Raw genomic sequence first — 23,614 nt, forward strand, 5'->3', positions numbered from 1 at the left:
TGACAACATTGCAAACATATGCATGAGTTATCTTGACGATAAGAGATTAAATTCCATTGAAGTGACAAAAAAATAAAAAAATTCCTAGTGGAGGATACAGCAGAGTAACATTTCCAGAGATTAATTTAAAAAACCTTCTCCACAAAACTATTTTTCAAAGAAAATTAAAGAGCTCCATTAAACCAAGAATGAACAAAATAAAATAAAATAAAATAATCTTTCAAAGGTAAAAGTACAAGAAATCACTATCAATCAATAAATAAAACTCAAAACAAACAGAAATTACAATAAATAGCCGAGTTAAACTCAAAAGGAACTAAAATTGACATAATTAGGGCTGATAACCCATATGTTTTCTTATGACCAGAACACAGTTTGCTCTTCACTGAAAAAAAACGAATGACCGTGGATCGTCAGTTATATTGACATATACTGACATTTCTTCGTTAAGGTTTTGAAAATTTTTATTTTTGAAAATAAGAAAGGTGAAAGCATTTCAAGCGTTTTTTGTTTTCAGTAAAGCACAAATTGTGTTCTGGTCTTGAGAAGGCATAGGGGTTATCATCTCTACTTATGTTAATTTTCGCTGTTTTTGAGTTTGATTCTGTTAGTTTTGATTTCCACTCATTAATTGATGCTGATTTCTGATAGTTTTACGCTTGGAAGATTATTTGACTTTATTTTTGCTCATTCTTGGCTTAATTGAGCTCTTTACTTTTCATTGAAAAACTTTTCTTGTGGAAAAAGTTTTTAAAATAGTTTCTATTCGTTTTTTGTTGATATAGTCTTTTTCATGGGAAAAAATATTTATATCTTTTCAGTTTTCTTCTAAAAGACTCCATAGCAAGGGGTGATAATTGTACGCACGAGAACCATTTTCAAAAATTTTTAATCCTGACACAAACAGTATTTTTCTTTAATTTTATAACTTCTGAAGTTGATCTGAAAAATAAAATTTAAACATCATTCCCAAAAGATTCTATCTATGCTCTTTGACAACCTGGATGCACGTAGACTCTTTTTATTTATTTTAAATGTAAGAACAGAAGTAGTAATAGTAGTATCCCCAGAAGTTTCAACTTGATACCCCCAGTCGTTCTCGATATATTCATGAGGTGTCTTATTTGCAATCATTTAACACAATGCCTTTTAGTTTATTTTTACATCAACATTTAGTTTTAAAATATAATGGGCTAGTTGCATAATTGTGGGGAGTTGTAATACATAATATCCCTAAAGACATAGTTGCTGGACTGTCGTACTATATGCTGAACAAAATGGCTGTCTCAACGTTTTGACTGAATGCGTTCAGGAAACAATTGGGCTTGAGAGAAGGGCTGCTTGCCCTCCATTCTCTTGTTGCTTTCAAAAAGGGCACCAGAAACTCGCGCTGTAATTATATTAGAAGGGAGAGCACTTCCTCCTTGATATAAACAGTAAAAACATTTTAAAGTAAAAAAAAAGAGTGAAAACATATTAAATATATTTTGTTTTCAGTAAAGTGCAAATTATGCTCTTCAGAAGGCATGGGAGTCAGCCCAACTCATGTTAATTTTTGCTCGTTTTGAGTTTGACTCGGTTATTTACTGGGTGATTTAAATAAACAAAACACTTTTAAAATGTTTTAATTTTTTAACTTTAATCAACTAAAATTTATTAAAACTTTAAGGAATATATATCAGAATATGTATACTAAGCTGACAATCCTTGGGCCATTTTTTCAGTAAAGTGCAAATTGTGTTCTGGTCTTGGAAATGTTATGGGGGTTGTCTAAGACGTAACTTCCAGATTTTTTAACTACGCTGAACAAAATGGCTATCTCACAATTTTTATTTGATCTGTTTGAGGAAAGAGTGGATGTAAGAGGGGGTTAGTTGCCCTCAAACCAACTTCGACTATTAAAAAGGGCACTAGCCACTTCATTTTCCAATCTAATAAGCCCTTTTAAAAGTTTTTACGATAACAAATGGCCATCTCAAAATTTGTATCAGATTCATTTCGGGAAAATACAAGATGCAGGGTGGATATCCACCCACCGATCACTCTGAATCTTAAAGGGGGCACTAGAATTTTGTTACCAATCCAGTTAGCCCCCTCCTTAGTTTACACGATCACCCTTTCTAGATAAACCTTAAATGCTCCCAGGGTATGATTTACAACCCTTGCCCTGAGGGCTTTGGGGGGGGGGGTTGTCACTCTCATGGACTTAGGCTAATATCCGTATTTTTCAACTGTGCTGAACAAAATGGTTATCTAAAAATTTTGATTGAATATGCTCGGGGAAAAGGTGGGCGTGAGAAGGGGGTTAGTTGCCCTCCAATCACGTTCAACTGTTAAAAGGGACACTATCCCTTTCAATTTCCAAGCGAATGAGCCCTTTTCGAAGTTTCCACAACAACTCCTGCGATACGAAGTGTCTTGGTCTAAACAGAAAAAAAAAATTATACATTGTGCCCACATTGCTCTTTACTTAGGCAGCGCTATTGCACTGCCTATAATGATAGTGCTCAAAGAGAATGCAAAATAAAACTAATAGGTGATGATGAGGGTCGCTTCTTACTTACGGTTCTGGTAACACGTCACCCACTGAAAAGCCTCATTGCTGTCTTTCAAAAAACTTATAAGATATTCTTGCATCCAAAAGTGCGCTTTTTAGAAAATTATTACTGAGCCTTAGTGATTAACTTATTTTCATAGGCATGCAGTATACCATAATTTCCTTCTCAAAATCCCATACTGAATAACTCATTTGGGACAAACTTTGCTAGTATGAAATTTATTGATATTTAGAACCTCTGGAGGGGGACATAGGGACCTTTCCGAGGACTGGCCCAAGGGGGGGGGACTCAGGGTTGGCTTGGTAAACTACTAAAATACCTAGCAAGAAAAAAAAATTCGAAACATTTTTATTTTCAACAATAGAATAATGCCATCTCTCCCTTTTTCACATGACGATTCATGGTTGAATGATTGTATCTGTTGATAAACTGCCACTGGTTCTACTAATGTTTAGAGGCACTTTGCTTTCCACCTGTCTTCTTTTCACCTTCTGTTAGATGTTAATACTAGAAAGATGGCAATGAGATTTTTCATCATTTTACGTGTTACAAGATCCATAAGCAGGAAGTTGACCCTCGTCATCAACTTTTAGCTTTACGTTTGCATTCTCTTTTAGCACTGTCATGTCTGGAAATGTCATTTTGTTATTTGCCACTATGACATTTGAATTTTTTCGGTGCTCTTATGAAATATAATCTCTCATTGTTATGACAATGCAGGCATACGTGTCTAATGGTGTCACCACTAGTACTTGTTTAACAGTTCCAACATTTGTCTTTGTCAGTATTAAATGCTGCGATAACTTTATCAAAAATTCTAGAAATATTTCATCTTCAATTAAAAAAAAAATGTTAGTGTTTATCCCTCCATGTACAAATAGTGTTAATCGAAATCATATAATAAATTAGTTACTATTGATGATCAACCACAGAGTACCACGGAGGCAGCTGCATAAAAAAAATTAAAAATCATATTCACTAAAAGATTACGTGATAAAACCTGTCAAATATGTACGCATTGCGCAAAAGATTTCACTGCCGTCTAAGTACGTGAGCCGAATAATGGGAAAACCTACCTAGCCCCTTGTATCTATGAGACTTTTTTGCAGTGAAGCGTAAAACCCTTGCACATAAAACAAACCCTTGTGTAGGCCACGCAACGGGAAAACCTTTGTGCTCAAGTTACAGAGATTTTCGGAAGCAAAACAAGTCTTGCGTAAGCCCTACCAAAACAAGTTTCTTTGACCCCTCAAAACTACGTCATCTGCAATTAAGAGGGTATTATGAGCCTTTTTTTTAGAAATGCAGGAGTTCCCCACTTGACAAATATCTTTGGAGATAGCCCTTAGGATTTTACCTACCTAACCCGTAGGTTTTGAGACATTTGAATTTGCAAAAGTCCGCATCATTAACATTTAAATTTACATGAGTAAACAATAGCATCTGCTAAACTATTACGTAACAGCCACCTGCTCGTAAAATGTAAACAATAGCACCTGCTTCTTGGAGAATGCCTTGAAGAAACAAATCTTGAAGAAAAAACCGTTTTTTGGGATTGATGACTCCTTATGGCCCTCAGGTATACCTCCTATGGCAGTGATATTATGTTAAGATGCCTTACTTCTCTCTCCAAGGAAATTACACCAAAAGCTACATCAGCTTACATGCTCAGAATGAAACGTATTATAGTAGCTAAGCCAACTAAATATCTTACAAGTCTCACTGACTCGAAATACCTGTTCACCACATTTTCTTGAAAGTCATATTGTTAAGAAGAAGGTATTAATATCATAACACAAAATCAAATATTCCAGTGAAAATTTGACAAAAAAAAAGCGATTATTTCCTCTTTGTAAGAGTCTCACTAAACACAATTGTTCTCTTTAGCAGTATTTTCCATCTTTGTCAATCAGATTTGAATACACTTTCATTTCTTTCACCTTCTTTTTGAAGGCCATTATAAGAAAAAATACAAATGTGTTTTTGTTGAAAGATCAACCTTACTGGTGAAGTTTTTATTTTAACAAAAATGGTGAAATAGGCACATTTTCTATTTATCAAAAGCACAGCAACCTTGAGTAATTGATTCCACGCAAAAACCTACCAATGGCCTATTTTCATATTGTGCTAGAAATACATCCATGTTGACATAGTGACGAATATTCAAAGATATAACATCCGAACGTACGCCTCTTGTTGGATAATCTTCGTACACGTAAAAATAAGTTTATAGTTTTTTACAATGAAAATGCTAAAAAGGTTTTTTTCATAATCCAAGGGGAGTGAAATTGTAGTCACTCCTTTTCCTTCCGGTTGGCATAATAGTTCCAATCAGGGGAATTTTACCTGCAATTTTCCTTGGTCAAGGTAGCCACAGATACCTTGCTTATGAAATAAATATTTCATTCATATGACTTTACATTTTTGGCTCTTCAAGGAAGGTGTAGATACTAAGTTACTGTTTTCTTCCATATACATTATTGACAAATGTTTTCCTAGCAAATTGTATTGTACAAGTAATGATCCCGTGTTTTACAAGTTATGATCCACCCTATTTTGTTGATTGTTGATAGAAATTAAGTGAGCCGTCCGAGGTTTAGATGTATGGAGTCCGAGACCGGATACAGAAGGGCCAACTTTACTTTTACTGGTTCCCAAAAAAAGACTGTATTTAGTATATTATTGTCGGTATTTTCGAAGACAACACTGCCTTTCCATAACGTAAATATTTAATAATGAGAAAAAAAATCAATAATATTAAAGATGATTCAATAGGAACAAATCAATTCATTTGACAGTGAAACAAATAACAGATCTCTGGATATTTCGGCCACATGAACAGTGGCCGTCTTCAGCAGATAAACCGAATGATTTTGTATCTCTTTGTTTTTATGGCCCATAACTTAATCCAGTTGTCATGGTACCGTCATTAAAATAAACTTGTGTTTTCTGATATCAAACACTTTATGATAACAAACTGCAAGCAAGGAGTGATGTGGCTCAATAGTAACAGAAACTCTAAAACACAGAATTTTGATATCAATAGATACGTCAAAACAATCGACTTAATATACTGATTTCAATTATATGAGTTTTATTAAGTTTAGTGCTACCCATCAAACGACAAGAGCCTAAGAATATTTGCCTTATTTTCGAAAAAGGTGGGAAACATCCCTTAAAAGTCAAGGAATTTTAATCAAAATCACATCATCAGATTCAAATCATTAGAGAGCACTGCTGCGTACATTTCAATCTCCTATCTTAAACGAATGTCTTCACTAAGTTAAACCCATAGATTTAGAAGCAGATAAGACACAAAACATTGCAATGCATGAGTCAGTAAACAGTCACCATAGGGCTGGCAAGAATGAGGAAACCAATGCAGCATGTAGCATATTATTCATTTATCATCAATTTGGGATCCATTTATGCTTTATCTCTTCATAGGGAGTAAACCTAGTTTTGGAATTTCAGTTCCAAATTTGTTGCATTCTTATTTACTTACATCAAACTATCTTCTGAAGTATACTAAAAAAACGAAAAACTTCAAATTCCAGGAGTAAAAAATGCTTATTTTAATAGCTATTATGTGGATAATAGCTTATTTGAAACCCGTGTAATTAAATGAAGAAAGGGCAAAAGTAAAAGAAAAAGTAGTCTATGATTTTTTTTTTTTTTTTTTTTTTTTTTTTTTTTTTTTTTTTTTTTTTTTTTTTTTTTTTTTGCTGTCCAGCTATTTAGACTAGAATGCTTCACCTAAAAAAGAAAACTTTTGGATGAATATATTTGGATACTGAAAGCAATCTTCCTCTCTTTCTCTCTCTCTCTCTCTCTCTCTCTCTCTCTCTTTCTTTCCCTCTCTCTCTCTTTCCCTTTCCCCTTCTTTCCCACTGTCGTGGTCTCTTTCTGTCTCTTTTCTCCTTTCTTGCTTTCTTTCAAGGTAGAAACAGGATTGACTTACCCTAGACCAACTCTGATTACCAAAAAGCTTGAAAATTCAAAAACCACCCAGGATCTTTTTTCAAAGATGGAAAAAGCCAAATTCTTAAGACAAATAATAACAGTCACTATTTATCTATTCTAGGCAATGCCAGGTCAAATCGGATTTTTACGGCAATGTGGTGAGCCTGAGCTTGCTGACCGGTTAGCAACATTTACAAATAATATAAACAAGGTGTTGCGATATGAAGAACCTGGGTCAATGGGACCTCTCGAGACAATAGTTCACGGAGACTTTTGGAACAATAACATGATGTTCTTGTACAACAACGAAGAGGTAAGAACTTTGTCTAAAAAACTAATTATTAGACAAGCCTTTTTGCTCACTTATCGATATAATTAACATATAAATTTAAAAAGTATATACTTTATTGCATTCAGCTTGAATATTATTCTCAAACTCAAGGTATATATGACAATCGTCAAATTTAGTAAGATTATATTGTTCATTTATAGCTGGTACAGAAGAGCAATTACCAATTAAAAGACTGCGAAAGACAGATATGATCCACAGTCCATGTGCAAAAGACTACAAGTCATGATCTTAGAGAAACGATCTGTATATGGAGCTTCTTTCGTCATTAAATTGGTTCAGTCGTTAGGTAATTATTCGTCGCACCCCCCCCCCCCCCAACCACACCCGTTATTTCATAAAACACATCCAATAAAAATTTTGAGAAATCTATTTTGTACAGCATAGTTGAAAGGCCCATTAACTATGTCTTTGGGATTCCAACCCCGCTCCCCCACAGCCCTTAGGGCAAAGTAATTTTTCAGTTGAAAACAACTCTTTCGCTATTGAATCTAAACATTCACTGGTTGAATCAAGCTAAGATCAGATCCTTATTAAAAATTACGGTTGTAGAATCATGAATGTTTACACCTAATACTGGATGCTTTCAGCTTTTCTGTGAAAATAGCTGTGAAAACACTTTCTGTGAATACAACCACCTACTCAAAAGGACTGAGGATTATAATTAAAAGCTATATGAGTGAAATCTCCTATTTCAAAACTTTCTCAACGACTGACAATGAATCAGGCTCAATTATCTAATTCTGGTCTTATATTCATTGTCGTAGATAACTTCGGAGACCACACTGCCTTTCCATGACGAAAGTAAAACAGTTCAAAATAGGGATGATACCTTTTTATTGACAGTGAACAGATATAAAATTATTTAACTGGATATTTCGAACACATATACAGTGTTCATCATCAGCAGTAAAACTAAAAGACATGAATAAAATAAACAAAATTTATACCTAATAAACTAATTACATATAGTTTATTGCTCTTATTTTTTTCAATGCAATAGCCGAGGCAAATCTCTGTGACCTTTTCGGTTCCGGTTCATTAGAATTATCTGACATATTACGTGGACAGAGGTCATAGCTCTTAGGTGAGGTAATATTAACTTTATTTGACCTCAGTAAATTATCATAAATTGAGTTCAATCCAAATTCACCTGTATCTCTGTTTATGGAATTATTCTTGAATATAATTTTTTTTTTATTTCGATTGTTTCCCTGAAAGTTTGCTTTAAACCTTGGTCCCTAGAAATCAAAGAAACATTTTCAAACAAAATAAAATGATTTGGAAAATTAAAGATATGCTCTGAGAGGGCCGACGTGAAATCTTCAGGTTTGGTATTTTGCTTTAAAGACGATGAAATAGAATTATGATGTTGTAGCAATCTCATTTTTAAATTCTGGTTAGTACGTCCCACATAAGAGCTTCCACAAGTACATGGGATTTTATAAACCCCACTTTGTTGCTCTACGGAAGTCCGATCCTTTCCAGAATTTAAAAAACTAGCCAAAGTATTACTACCTCTTAAAGCTACCTTTAAACCATTATTTTGTAAAATTCTTTTAAGTTTTTCACTCAAACCTGGAATATATGGTAGAGAACAAAAAATATCTTTCTTTTCTGTTGTTTCCAGAATATCGTCAGAACATTCTAGAAATGTTTTCCTTCTTTTCGAAAAAGTCTGGTCAATTAACCAACCCGGATAATGGTTACTTATTAAAATCTCTTTTAACAACAATAATTCCTCCTCAATGAATTTTGGAGAACAAATTCTAAAAATGCGGTCAGTTAAAGATATGATTAAACCAATTTTTACTTGGCGAGCATGACCGGAGAAAAACGACAAAAATCTGTTATTGTTAGTAAGTTTTCTGTAAATCTTAAACTCCAGACTATAATTTCAAGTTTCGACATAGTGTCAATGTATACGAGTATTGATGTAAAAGCCGCAGAAATTCTTCTTGAGAGAAAGATACTAAGAAATTTGGACTTAATTGGTGGTGAAACAGTTTTGGAAGTCGGTGTAATTATGAATTTAGTTAGGTTGTGCAACATGTTCTCTTATTTTTTTTTCAATTTAAAGGGCTTTTTTCGAACAAGTAAATGGTTTACCCATGGGGGCCCCTTTAAGTCCTTTATTAGCAAATTGTTTTGTAGAAAATATTGAAACAATAGCGTTAGATTCATATTTGTTAAAACATAAATTTTGGGGGAGATATATGGATGACATAATTTCAGTATGGAATTATGGGGTGGAGGAATTAAAAAGTTTTTTAGAACATCTTAATTTTTGGGGAGGGGATTTAAAATTTACAATAGAATTATAAGAGGATAATAAACTTCCTTTTCTGGATGTCCTTCTTTTAAAAAATGAAAATAGTCTGGAAACAATCGAAATTAAAAAAAATTCTATTCAAGAATAATTCCATAAACAGAGATACAGGTGAATTTGGATTGAACTCAATTTATGATAATTTACTGAGGTCAAATAAAGTAAATATCACCTCACCTAAGAGCTATGACCTCTGTCCACGTAATATGTCAGATAATTTCTAATGAACCGGAACCGAAAAGGTCAAAGAGATTTGCCTCGGCTGTTGCATTGAAAAAAAATAAGAGCAATAATCTATATGTGATTAGTTTATTAGGTATAAATTTTGTTTATTTTTATTCATGTCTTTTAGTTTTACTGCTGATGATGAACACTGTATATGTGTTCGAAATATCCAGCTAAATAATTTTATATCTATTCACTGTCAATAAAAAGGTATCATCCCTATTTAGAACTGTTTTACTATTCATTGTCAAATTAAAAATTAATAAATAAAAAGAACATAAACAAAGACATTAGAACTTTAAACAAACAAAATCGCCCAAAATGTAAAGAGGCTTCTTACGTATCGCCATAAAACACAGTTAAATATACCCCCCCCCCCCGTGACAAACACAGTCCTTTGTTATTGAATGTGTTTAAGTTTTATCTACTGATTGCCTTTCAAGACATTTGAACAGAAAATATTTGCTGCAAAAAGGATAGCCTTTTCTTGTCCTTGCGCCAGATCCAACGGTGTGAGAGCTGAGGTAAAGTCCTGTTGTCTACGTTAGAGAAGACTACTTAAACTTGCTCTAATAAGTTACCATTTATTTTAGCCATGCTTCTATTTTCGAGTGAAATACTCTGATTAAACAGGTCAGGTTTAATCAGACGGTTAGGCACGTTATACGGTTAACGGCACGTTTATACACGTTATACGTTATACGGTTAGGCAACGTTTAATTTAACGGTTAGGCACGTTATACGGATGAAGGATGACACAATACAGGTTATATAATTATATAGGTTATAATCACATTATGTGATTCTAAGGTTATTATCCCTTAAATAAAATGAAATAAAAATATAGAAAAACGGGTATAATACTTAAGATAAGATAGTGGAAGATAACAGAAAAAAAAATTCCACTAATAGCATTAATACCAATACAAATATTTCGGCTTCACGTCCGGAAGTCCTTATCAACTTAAAAAGAATAAACTAAACTAAATTAAACACATCTTGAAAATCTTCACCGTGCATTAGCACACAAAACAAACATAAAAAGGGCAAATTAGGTTGTCTCTCTGGTATATCAAAATGCAATAAAGCAGCAACAAGTATACAATTAGCTATTAGTGTGTGTTTTTATTGTTTGGGCTTTATTTGTTTGGGAGGATGTTGTAAGGAAAGTTTTAGGGAAATGTTAACTTCTTTGGAGGGTGTAAGGAGGAAGGCTTTGAATATTGGTATGGAGTAGCAGTGGGGGTAGCTGCTTTGATCTCAGGTATCTCAGCGCTGCAGTAAGTTAGTAGTAGTATCAGGCAGGATTTTCAAACTAAAGTTAGACTAAAACCTAAAATTTCTTTTGATAAGTCAAGAGCCCTTAGCTCCATTATCAAACTTCTTTCTTAGAACATGACTTTGGAAAACTCATAGTTCCAACAAAGGGACATTTTCTCAAAGGTCTGAAATTGCTGTCAAATACTTGCAAAAGGTATTTCTGTTTATGATTTTGTAAACTTGGTGAATAGGCAACCAGGCCTGGGTATACGTGGATCTAAGGTCAAGGCAGCAACTTGCTAGTTTTAGTACCCAAGAAATTCAGTGTGTTCTAAAATTAGGTTTGCCGGTTGATGATTTTGGTACACAGAAACATTAATGAAGTAATGCAGATTAAACGATAGCACTGTTCTTAAAACCATTTTGTTAGGAATCTATAAATTAATAATATATATCGGAGAAAACGGGGAACAAATATTCATTTATGTAATAGCTTCATCCACTCCTCTCAAAATCAAGAAGTGTAAAGCCATAAAAATAAAGTTTTTATGTCTGCAAAAATGTGTTCGTGGCCATGAAATCAAAATCGAAACACTGTGTCTAGCCCAGGCTACAGTAATCTATCAAAAATGAGACAAATTCTCACCTATTTGATTCGAAAAAGAGAATAAGGGGGAGGGGTTTGAGGTATTAATAAAATTTATTGCTAGCACTTAAAATCTCCCTGCTTCATAGAAAAGGAAAGGGGGGCAGCAATGGTTTTAGACCTCATAAACTGGGGGGCGGGGCAAGGGGTACAAAAATCGTCATTGTAACAATTTTTTATTCAATTAAGTACCTTAAAAGGATTTTAGAAATATAAAGTAAAGAAATTTAATGTCAGAATAACTGGGGGGTGGAGGTAGCTGCCCCCTGGCTAGGCCTAGAACCACCACTGAGAAGGGGACTCTAGATATGGTCCTGACTGTGCCTTTCGCAATCTTTTTTCAGTTTAAATGTGTGGTTCAACTAAAAGACATCCAACCTCAAATCGTTTTCCCTTTTCGTATTCTTCTTTTGCTAAAGCCAATTTTCTGACTAGTTTATGGTTTAGTGATTTCTCTTATTTTTGAAGGGGGTGAATCTAAACGATTACTTTTTTAGTATCTTTTTCTCTGGGAGAAAGCTTTTTTTTATTAATTTCTAGGTCAAGGATATAAGCCTTGTGGATTTTCAAATTGTCCGACACGGCCACCCATGTAATGACCTCGGGTATTATTTATTGGCAAACACAACAGGAGAATTCAGAAGAAATCATCTGCGAACAGTCTTACAAGAGTTTTACAGAAATCTAATTGGCTATGTCCGACTATTTGGAATCGACCTGGAGAAGGAAGGGTAAATAAACTTCTAGTCATTTTACACAGCTTAGAAATTGTTTTTTCTTGGATGAATTGTTTTTTCAAGCTATTGCTTGCCCACAGGGCGTCTAATCGTTGTGTGAATTACTGGGTCTTTTTTACCGGGACAAGTAGCAAGCTTGTCGTTCGACCTTGCTACGGCGGGGATCGACACCTGAGCCCCATATTGTAAAGCAGAGTATCAACCCACTGTACTACGAGAGCGTTTTACGCAAAATATAAATACAATATTACACAAAATATGTTACAAGTACCTCGTATTCTCAAATAGGATCAGCAGGACAATATAGAGCAGGAGCATCAAAGTACCATTGAAAGCACAAAGCCTGGCATAAAGATAAAATACAGATACAACGATTTGAATGAACATGATTGACTATATTAAATATACAACATCACTCTATTTCACTGAAAATTAGGTTTGAGATCCACGCATACTTGAATCAAAACATTTTTCTGCATCTTAGTATTATATAGAAGAAAAGCATCTTAAGAAAATTTCACTATGAAAATTTTATAGTTTCATTTGATATAACAGTTGGCGGGAATTTAAAAGAACGATTGATCTCCAATGTAATATTTGTTCCCCTGAACCTCATCAGACAGAGCCAATAGCCGCGGAAAGTTGTGATAATTCCATCGTAAATTAAAATATCTAGTAACATTTCTCAGAATCCGTATCGAACGAAGGGCAGCTAACCCGCTTTCAATATCCTTTGTGCCACCGGAAGCCCCGCAGACCAAGATACTATTGGATCAAAATTTCAGTCTAACGATTTTTGTCACTAAGATAAAAAACTCAAAATTTGGCTTCTAGGGATGATGTGATCCATGCAGTCTTATGAAAAAGGACCTCAAGTGGTGCAATAGCTTATTATTAATACAATGGTTAAAGCTATTATGTTGTAAGATCATGAAAATAGAGTCATCAAGTCCATGAAAAAAATTTAATCTGCATAATTGAAGGATTCTGGAGGCCTCCCTCTCTTCCCTTTTCTTCACATGTATAGAAACCCAGTACTTCTTTTGATGCTTGATTTATCGCGACTATATCCTAAAATAAAAGAACGGTCCATACATACTTGCACATTATGTTTGATCACGTGTCGAAAAGTAAAAATCAAATGGTTGCTTGGTCTGTGTATTTTTTGTATTGGTTACTGGAGTGCAACGACAAGGCATATGGGCCCAAGATCATGGGGCCATATGAACTTAAAAACATTGCAAGTAATTATCATACAAAATACGTTAGATTTTCACTAACGTTGGTATTTTTGCATAATGGACCAAATAGTTGCAAGTGTGAGGCTATAATTGCAATATGAACGTCCTAAAACGAAATCCAGTACGTTACCAGATGGCTTCCAATTTCCACTGCAGTTTATATTAATGGATTATAGAGATAATTTTTTTACAGATCTAAGGCTAATATTACAATACCGAAACACTGAAGCACAATTTTTAGCCATAAGAGTATGGAGTGTATTGTGATAGTGCAAAGTCTTTAGCCTACATTTCCACTATTTTTTCAAAGCTTTTGGAAATAATCTAAGAGCACAAGAGCAACGTTCTACTTACCTGACTTACCATTCCTACCGGCCGCTGCTTGGTGTAGCGAGTAACGTCTGCCTTCTTCATACGCTTCGGTACAGTGCGAGTGTTTTCGCTTCGCTCAGTCTGATGTTTGCGATCGCAAGGAACTCGGACAGGCTGTCAGAGTATCACTTTTTCGGTTGGTCGCGGGGTCACTTCCAACCGGCTTTCGTAAAGTCAAAATCAAAGGTCATCTCTGTGTAGCTCTCTGTACACAGCTACTGGTATAGAGCTTTGAAGAGTCTGCAGTATTGCTCAGGGAGGCCAGTCGATTTTAGAATCCACCAAAGAGATTTTTGGTTCACTGAGTCAAATGTTGCACGGAAGTTAACGAAGGCAAGAAAAGCTTTACGTCAGAACTCCGTATCTTTTTCTATTATCTGTTGAATCAGGAAAATCTGTTCGATGGTTGAATGGCCCGACATAAAAGCAGCTTGCTCCGGTCGCTGAATCTTGCGAATCATAAGTTGATTAAATTTTTCTCTCAACGCTTCAAGAATGAAGACCTTATTTACTTATATTTGCTTTAAATGACCAACATCTTCAATTCAATTTTTGAAAATGTCAACTGGTAAATTAAATTATTTGTATAGTCAGTTTGCCACAAATAGAATAATTTACGATAGTTTTAAGTGTCAACATCATTTTTGTATAATATTCTGAATACATCATTATGCATAATACTTTTCTGATATTTCTAATTTGATTGAGGATCCCTTAGTTATCCCCTAAAGCTTGGTACCCAAGCCAAAGCTGGAACTTTTTGTAGCCTTTTTCCAGTGAAAAACGTAGCGGGATAATCTTTCATTGTCCCCTCTTCTGCCTCAGATATGTATAATCAATATCTAGAATACTATGCTAAAAGTAAAATATATTTGTTATGAACAGTTTTAAGCACAAGAAATCTACAAATGAAAATAGATCTGCTGTGCTAAGACCCCATTAATCTTTTATCACTTTTGATCCTTGGGTGCTGCTTTTAGAACAATGTTAGCGATATCATTTTCCATATTAGGCTTAAACCCTCTAAAAGCGCAACAGAAGTTATAAGTTCTAATTCTTTAAGCTGGGAATAGTATCCCTTCGTATATAGTAAATAGTATCCCTTACTATAATACCCTTACTTAAATTATCCCTTACTATAATTATTCCTTACTATAAATAGTATCCCTACTATAATAGTATATAGTAAATAGTATCCCTCGTATATAGTATCCCTTTGTATGGATGTGGATGACAAGGATTGAACCATTCCCTCAAAGTGTTTCGATCAAGAATAGGCAATCTAGACCATAACTCCTCTTTTCAGTCTTGTTCTTTTTCGTTTTTTTCTTTTCTTCCCTTTTGTCACCCCCCTTTTTTTCTTTTTTTGATAAATCCAGTTGATTCGTTGTTTCTGTTAGTTGATTGTTTAATTATTCTTTAGTCAAGTTTCTGCCCTAGTCAAGCACTTTTGTGCTTTCCTGGCAGATTATGTACATGTAATTATGTGTTTTTGTTTAAATATATATGATTGAATTGAAAAATTGAACTGTGGCTGTTGATCAGATTTTGTAGAACACATTTCACCAAATCATCTAGTAGTTAGGAAATTTAGGGGGGAAATTAGGAAATTTAGGTCCTACAGAGGTAGGACCGGGAACAATCTCCCAAAATGCAGAAATAGAATACTTCTTAATCTCCCAACATTTTGGATGAGATCCAACGATCTATTATTGTAGACTGGGACCGTAATAATTTAGAGACCTCATCCACAACAATTGGTTGACCTCATGGAAGTCAAAATAGTCGCAAACCCCAAAAGTGCTAGTAATATAAAGTCTAAGGCAATCATTTTTATTATTAGCTTAAGGTCAGCATCGTAAAATATTTTTAGCCTTAAATAGGTCAGCCAATATTGATCCTCAAGCAGTAAATTCAACCTATATAGAAATGTTTTAAACTATCGTATGAGAATTAAGATTGCCCAATCAATCCAAAGCCAAAGGTGAGCTTAAACACCATCCCCAAAATGGGTACTAATAAAACATTTACTGACTTCATTTTCTACACACCCTGATAAAAAGTAAAAGTCTTCCCCTCTCCCTCCATATAAGAGTGGGTTCAGGTATTTTTTGTCAAAAAAGACACAATTAGGCACCAAGTGATTTCCATCACTTTCCAGCAAGTTTGGTTAAAATCTGATAATCATGATATTAATATATTTGGCTTTCTTGCTGTTTTGTGGATTTTGTTTGTTTTTTACAGTGTTGACAACAAAACCGTTTTTACAACAAAAATTATTTCTGGTACTCAGTTTTGGCACATGTTGCAATGACCATAATTCAGGGACCCATCCCACACACAAACAAACAGTAATGAATATGGGCACCAAAAGGTACAGCTAGAACACTAAATCTTACTTCTAACCAAGTTTGGCCGAGGTCCAATAACACATTCTGCCAGATCTCTTCCGTACAAAGGTCAGACTGGGCTCTAATTCCCAAGAAGTATAGTCAGAACAATAGCTCTTATTTTCCATCAAATTTCATTAATATCCATCTACACTTTGATTTTAACCTAGTGGTAACAACCCTAAGAAAATATCTGATTGTTTTTTACCCTCACAAAAAAAATGGTAGAAACTAATAAACAGAAAACTTTTTTGATCTGATCACTGCTAGAAATCACAGTGAAAGGGGGGACTCCCCCTTTCACTAGTAAATTCAGATAGATAACTTCGAAGACCACACTGCCTTTCCATGACGAAAGTAAAACAGTTCAAAACAGGGATGAAATCTTTTTATTGACAGTGAATAGATATAAATTTATTTAACTGGATATTTCAAACACATATACAGTGTTCATCATCAGTCAAATAATTTTATGTCTATTCACTGTCAATAAAATGGCTTAATTCCTATTTTGAACTGTTTTACATAATTCAGATAGAGAAGTTAAAAGGTACATTTAGGACATTACTATCCACGTAGCTTGCTTTAGGCCCAACAAGTCCTTATATCAGGCATCCTAATGAAAAAAATTTAAGGAACAACCCTCTTTTCTATTATTTGCGCAGAGGTAAGTTCGGGTTTTTATCTTCAAAAGCAGAGCTAGGACACTATCTCTGGCTTCCTAATCAGTTTTGTCGAGATCCACCATTTTTTTTTAGTGAGAACTTTGCTGTTCATAGTTGCAGCGGTAGCTGTAACCTAGTAAAGAACGAACTACAGCCCATGGTAACCAGAAATTAAAAAACACATTATAAAAAATAATACTATAGGTCTCCTCTTTACAGAGGTCAGACTGTGCCCGAACACCCCTAAGAGAATTTCAGAAACCATCTTTTTCTTTTCATTATGTTTAGTTTACATCTGACAACCCCCTTCTAGTAGATGGGCACCAGACAAGAGTTTACAAACCCTCATTTTTACCCCTCCTCCGTCTTTTTTATAAGTCGCATCATAGCTGGACTTGTCGCAGTCTACTTCAATGTTCGATGCTTATATCTTTGATCTAATATAAGAGGTTGTTTCTTAGAGCTTCTTATGTGGTGTTTCTAAGAGATAGCTCCAAATTCTATTTTAGTCCAATATTGCATAATCACTGCGATTTTTGGCTTTCAGGACTAGGACAGTTTAATTTTGTTTCTTGTTTATGTCATTGGAAAGATTGAAAATTTTTTCTGGAATCATTGAATCAATATACACAGTGTCCGGAACTAAAAATTTTGAAGAACCCACAGCAGCTTGTTGTCCCAGTTTTTCGATCCGTGCATTAGAAAAAAGATTAGATTTTTGATTTTTCGTTGCTTGTCATCATATGTGCTTACGCCTAATACTGGATGCTTTCAGCTTTTCTGAAAATGTGCTTTCTGTGAAAATAGTTGTGAAAACACTTTCTGTGAATACAGCTACCTCCACAAAAGGACGGTGGAATATAATTAACGGTTGGGTGAGTGAAGTCTACTATTTCAAAACTTTCTCAACGACTGGCAGTGAATTGGGTTCACTTATTTAATTCTTGTCTAAGTTGTCTTGTATTCATAATCCGTCGGATCACTGGACAGGGTATGCGTCCAACAACTTAGATAGCTTGGCCACGTCCAGCACATGTCCAACGACCAACTATCGAAAATTGCCTTCGAAGGTAACATCCACGGTTCTCGCCCTCCGAAGCGCTGGAAGGAGGACTATTCCGACTACAACCTCCCTGGTTTTCTCAGAATGGCACAAAGCAGAGAGCACTATAGGCGACACACATACATTCGCTCATAAGGAGAGAGGCTCCGATACGACCACCAAGGCTGGATGGGACTTAACCATAAGCAAGTAATCTGAAAATGTACTTTTTGTGAAAATAGTTGTGAAAACACTTTTTATGAATACAGCTACCTCTACAGAAGGATGGAGAAATATACTTAACAGTTGGATGTGTGAACTCTGCTATTTCAAAACTTTTTCAACAACTGGCAGTGAATTGGGTTCAATCCTCTAATTCTTGTCTAAGTTGTCTTATGTTCATAATCAAATTAAAAAGAAATTAAGGAACGTAAACAGAGATGTTAGAACTTAAGAAAAGTACCCTAAACGTAAAGAGGGTTCTTACCTACCATAAACCATAGTTAAATATAGCCCCCTTGACAAACATAGCCAGTTTGTTATTGAACATGTTTTAGTTTTCTTTACTGATTGTCTTTCAAGACATTTGAACGGAAAAGACATCAGCGCTAAAAAAAAGATGTCGTTTTCTTGTCCTTGCACCCAGTTAACAGTGTGAGAACTGAAGTGAAGTTTTGTAGTCTGCGTTAAAAAAAGACTGCTTGAACTTGCTCCAACAATTTACCACTTCTTTGAGACATGCTTCTATGTAGGGTGACAGATTGCAAAAGATCATTGTTATCGGGCAACCGACTAGGGCCAAACGAAAAGCAGGTCGTTAGCAGGTGTTAGCGAGCTACAGATAAACTGGTCACACACAAAAGAAAAGAAAAGTGAGTACTAAATCAGGTTTGCTTTTCAAAATAATTACATCAAGTAAATAGCAATTCAATTAATTCTATAATTTTAAAGCTTTAATATAGTGAAAAATATTTGCAGGTTTTAGGGGATCTTTTATTTAGAGGGTCCAATGAAAATGCACACTGGAATTCATTCGAGGAGAAGAGGGTTGAAAATCCCTGAAATCCACATGACTAACAAATACAAGTAGAGATGTGGGGGGGGGGACAAAAGTTTTTAACATTTTAGAGAAGAAGTAGGTTCAAAAAGATTCTCTTCCTGTGGAGGCACGCTTCCCGCCAATATTCATAGTGGATTTCTGTTTACTTTGCATTTGGCACAAATCAATTTGTGTTTGTTTTAAGTTTGAATCTGCTCTTCAGTTTTGTAGAAAAACCTTTTTTTTTCTTTATTAGTGGAAACACTGGTAGTTCATTTATATGTATTTAAATATCAAAAAGAGAGCTTATTCACTAGCACCCTTTCATTTTGAAGATAATATTTGAACTAAGGTTGCAATATGGATGCTGAGTGGCGACACTTGCTCTCTTAATTCATATAATGTAAAAGATTAGGCTCTTTGGCTTACCTTAATAGAAATGGCAGGGAGGTGGGGATGGTGTAAAGGTGAGGTAAGAAAGATAGCCGCGAAATTGGAAAAGTCTACAGGATTCTCTCAGAGTAAAAAAAGTCAAAACATGTATTCAAGAACTAAATCTGTGATGCACGTATCACGTAAAGATTATGACGAGAATTTATTTATAGGATTCTACATATCACTTTATTAATTCTAACAAAATACAGTAACATACTTTTTTAAAGTCTATAATGGAATATCTAGATGATATTTCAAAAATGTATACCTCGATTTGAGTCAAATTCATTACTGTCATAAACTTTTTGTATTAAGCTTCAGTTTAAAGTATTTATACAAATTTTGGGAGTCTATTGTGTGTTAGTCGTATTAGGGGCCAGCAAAAATGACTGAAATCTGTTGTTTTTTTTTCTGTTTTAGTAAAAACTGTCATTTTCGAATTAAGGTTTTTATTTTTAGATACTCAGAGACACAATTTTTTGACGACTGGAAGGCACGATTAGCTCGAGGTTTCTTATTTGCATTAATGGTTTTACCAGCTATTCTTGGTGACCAAGCTGAGATGCAGGTAGGAAAGTTTTTGTTTGTGTCTTATAGGGTTTAGCAAGCTGGACTTGAAATGCTTTGTCTGTAAGGACGGGGGGTTTGACTCCTGATGCCACCAGTTATTTGGTTTGAAACATGAGTCAACGGTGTGACCGTAAGTTCAGCCAGAGTCGAACCAGCTAAAAAGAATTGCATTTTAACTTGAGTTTTGTATTTTAGTTACAGTTTTGCATTTTAACTCTTACTACTATTTATTTTGCCTCAGTGCTATAGGAACCAAAACTTGTTCATAATTTCGATGCTATTGATATTTGATGTCTTATCAAAAGTTGGATAGAAATTTAAAAGAAGAGGTTTACTGGCGGTTAGGTCCTAAACGATCGTTAAGATTAATATTATTAGGTCTCTTGTTCAGTTTTTTTTTTTTTTTTATTTGATGCTTTCGGCTGTTCTAGCCGAGTGGTTAACGCGCTAGACTTGAAGACCCTTTGTCTCTAATGACCGGGTTTGAGTCCTGGTGCCACTGGTTATTTGGTTTGGAATGGGAATCAGCGGTGTGGCTCTGTACGCTTAGTCAGAGTCAATGCAGCTGTAAATAGGTACCTAGAGAATTCTGGAAGAGGGGGAGAATGTGAGGAGCGTTGGATGATTTGTCCCGGACAACACATTGCACTCTTGGCTGAAGGCAGCTCATCAGGAGATCGGTACCTTCGCTATGCAGACTATTGGTCAGCACGCGAAAATGTTAAAGTTACGTTATAGGGTATTCACATTGCAACGCAAGAACTTGCCATGCATTACAGAAGTTAATGCTGTAATAACATTAAGCTGATTTAAATTTTGTATCAAGTAAGTTGCCCCCCCCCCACAAACAGCCGTACTTTTAAGGCTACAGAATGTCCCTGTTTTAATTACGTGTTCTTATACTGATTTATTTTGTTATTTGTTTTTGTGTATTTTATTTTAATTTTTAATAACCAAAATGAACTGGACTGGTTTCTGGCTGGTGGGTTATTTTTGACTGACAAAAAACAAACGAGGCTGCATAAACAATATACGTAATATAACCTCTTAAATAGTGTACACTCACTACCATGTTTGCATAACCCTTGGTTTTCACTGAAGTGTAAAAACTTGTCTCGGCCAGTCCAAAGCAAATTGCAAAAAAAGAGAAAACAAGTCTGTAATAAGCCATCAAAAGTCAATTGGTTATATATTAAATGAAAACATCCACATTGAATATCTTTTAGATGAATATCCCATTGAAAGATACTGATATAATGCTATATTTAGAATGAAGAGATAGGGGAGAAATCCTTCCCTGGCCCAAGACGGGCCCATAGGACTCCTCAGGAATCGAGACCTCAAAATGGACATCTTTGGAACTCTCGGGAAAAGAAGGTATTATACTCCCCCCAAGATACACACATCCTGAGTGTATTGACATATAAAGAGAATCAGTCCCATAATATACTGTAGTAAATGCAAATCCATGGTAACGACTTTAGATGAAAGAATACATGTAGTTTGGTGCATTTCAAGACCTATAGCTTACTTTTTAAAGAATGTAGGAAATTTAGAAAAGCTGAATATTTTACACTTCACGATTAGTTTAATGAAAAAAAACACCAAGTATTAGCGTGATCTACAGTGGAGCTTTGCCCACAAACACTAAAAACAAAATCAAAGCAAGCTAAATTTTATTTTATTAAAATACATTTCAACCCATGCTTTGAATATGACTGTAAACTCAATTTATTATTTCAAATGAACTATCACCTTTAATTTGATAGATATGAACCTATATATATTTCTTAGTTTGAATCAGATCAACGAACGACATTCCATAATTACCTCTATTTCGTATATTTTATGTAAAGCTAGAGGCATTTTTTTATATATACTGATTTATTCTTTGTCAGACTATATTACTTTAGGTTAGTTTAACGAGCAACGTTATACACATCACTAAAAGTAGTTTCAGATTGTCTTCATTCGTCAGTTTGAATCAATAATAACCGCTTAGAAAATACCGCATAGGAAACAACTTATGATTGGACGAAAATGATTTTACCCAGACATTGATGCCTAGCGACGCACGCCTATAAATTCAGCTTTAAGGAGCAATTTTTGGCAACAATATACTAAATCTAGAATTTCTTACTTTAGGAAAAGCTTGCTGCTAACGACAAACTTATGAGTGAGTTGAAGCCATCCGATGATGACAGTGATGAAATTAAAACAGCGAAGAAAGAAAGCCTCAAAGAACAAACAGAAGCTCTGTTCATGGATATGTTGGAACACATGGTAACAAATGAAAATCTAAAAACTCGCCTTCTTGACGTTTACAGAGAAATGGCTGAACAAAGTGTATTTTAAGATTTCTTCAACTTGATATAAATTGTTTGGCTCCCATATTATTCAGATATACTTTAGTTTTCTAAACAATTGCTTCTTACAACATCAAGTTTATGTATATACAAAGTAGTATAAAAGGAGCTATGCTTCTAAGGGGCCTCTAGCTTGTCTTTCATCTGAATCAAATATAATATGCATTACATCGAAATATGTTTCAAGCAATATTTTCCGAACTTTACAAAATGTTCCGACGGCTAGGTTATTCCTCACAACTGTTATTCTTACCCAGAATCAGAACAAAGAAGACACTGAGTTTATAAAATGTTCTTTGTCTGAACCTTTGTTTCCTAGAGAGGGAGGGATGAGGTGTTCATAAAAATTGAAAATTATCATGTATCATTAAGCTAAAATTGATATAAAACGCAAGGACCTTGCTTTGTAACCAGAGCTGTTCAAAATGGGAGACCGGTACCAGGTGACCCAGACGCAGTGACTGTGGAGGCACGCGGTTTTTAATTGATGTTGCAGTTGGGAGGGGGGCTCCATAATTGATTAGGCCCCAGGCGCCACCAAGACTAGGAAGGGCTCTGTTTGTAGCTATAATACTTACATACATCGCTTTACTATAACACTAATGAAGGAATGAACTGTACTAGACCTTCAATTTCGAAGTAATGGCTGGGCTCAGAATGAAAACATTTTAAATTCTTTCAATGTTATGATATTTTGCCCCCTGATAATGACTGTATAATGAAAATATTCTTTTTTTTCTGCTCCATTGTTTTGAAAAAACTAGTATACGAAAAGTAACAACAACTGATCGAACCACCAGAGCGCCTGAGGCCAGTTAAGCTCCACACACAGGTCGCCCACCCCAACCTCTTTAGAGTTGCAGTATTTACTTCCTCCAATAAAGTTCCAATTCCCTTCAATCCCTTTTTACGACATCTACCCATCTCATTTAAAGAGCCCTAACTCAAATCCAAATAGAAAGAAGTTGACACCAATAAGCAAGACCAGTAAGGAACATAGTACCATATAAAACCCAAGATGGACTGAGAAAGCCATGACATCGAAGAACCTCGTTTAAAAACAAATTAAAATTATATCAGTTAATTTCGTTTCTAGACGCACTCACTTTTATTTGAAGTCAGCATATCAATAAATTAATCTTCTTTTAAAAGTTAAGGAACCTTAGAGCAATGGTGTAAATAGGCAATTACAAATGGGCAGGTAACCCTGCCAGCTAAGCGTAAGCGTCGAAGGTGCCTTAGGGCCCCAGCTCGTGATCTTTCTTTAGCATACCCGGACTTTCGCTGAGGTACATGGGACCCTCTCTGTAGAATTTTTGTCTGTCGTTTTGCTAACCATCCAAACGGCTGGAGATTATTTAAATGGCAAAATTAGCAGAATTTTACCACGATTTGCAGGGTGGTGAAACACCGTGGTTTCAACGGTG

The 23,614-nt window shown here is 35.0% G+C and overlaps 1 protein-coding gene across 2 annotated transcripts in view; it reads left to right on the top strand.

Annotated features, from left to right (window-relative positions):
* The window catches only part of LOC136028931 (uncharacterized), a 99,638-nt gene extending 77,374 nt beyond the window's left edge, over nt 1-22,264 (top strand). For both annotated transcript variants that reach the window (XM_065706909.1, XM_065706910.1), the window contains exons 6-9: nt 6,643-6,834; nt 11,871-12,061; nt 19,711-19,819; nt 21,967-22,264. In XM_065706909.1, the coding sequence (XP_065562981.1) occupies nt 6,643-6,834; nt 11,871-12,061; nt 19,711-19,819; nt 21,967-22,176 (702 nt within the window). In that variant the 3' untranslated portion in view covers nt 22,177-22,264. The remainder of the gene's footprint in view (nt 1-6,642; nt 6,835-11,870; nt 12,062-19,710; nt 19,820-21,966) is intronic.
* Nucleotides 22,265-23,614: the final 1,350 nt, after the last annotated feature.

The sequence above is a fragment of the Artemia franciscana genome, chromosome 7, assembly GCF_032884065.1.
Source record: "Artemia franciscana chromosome 7, ASM3288406v1, whole genome shotgun sequence".
In the NCBI taxonomy this organism is placed as follows: domain Eukaryota; kingdom Metazoa; phylum Arthropoda; class Branchiopoda; order Anostraca; family Artemiidae; genus Artemia; species Artemia franciscana.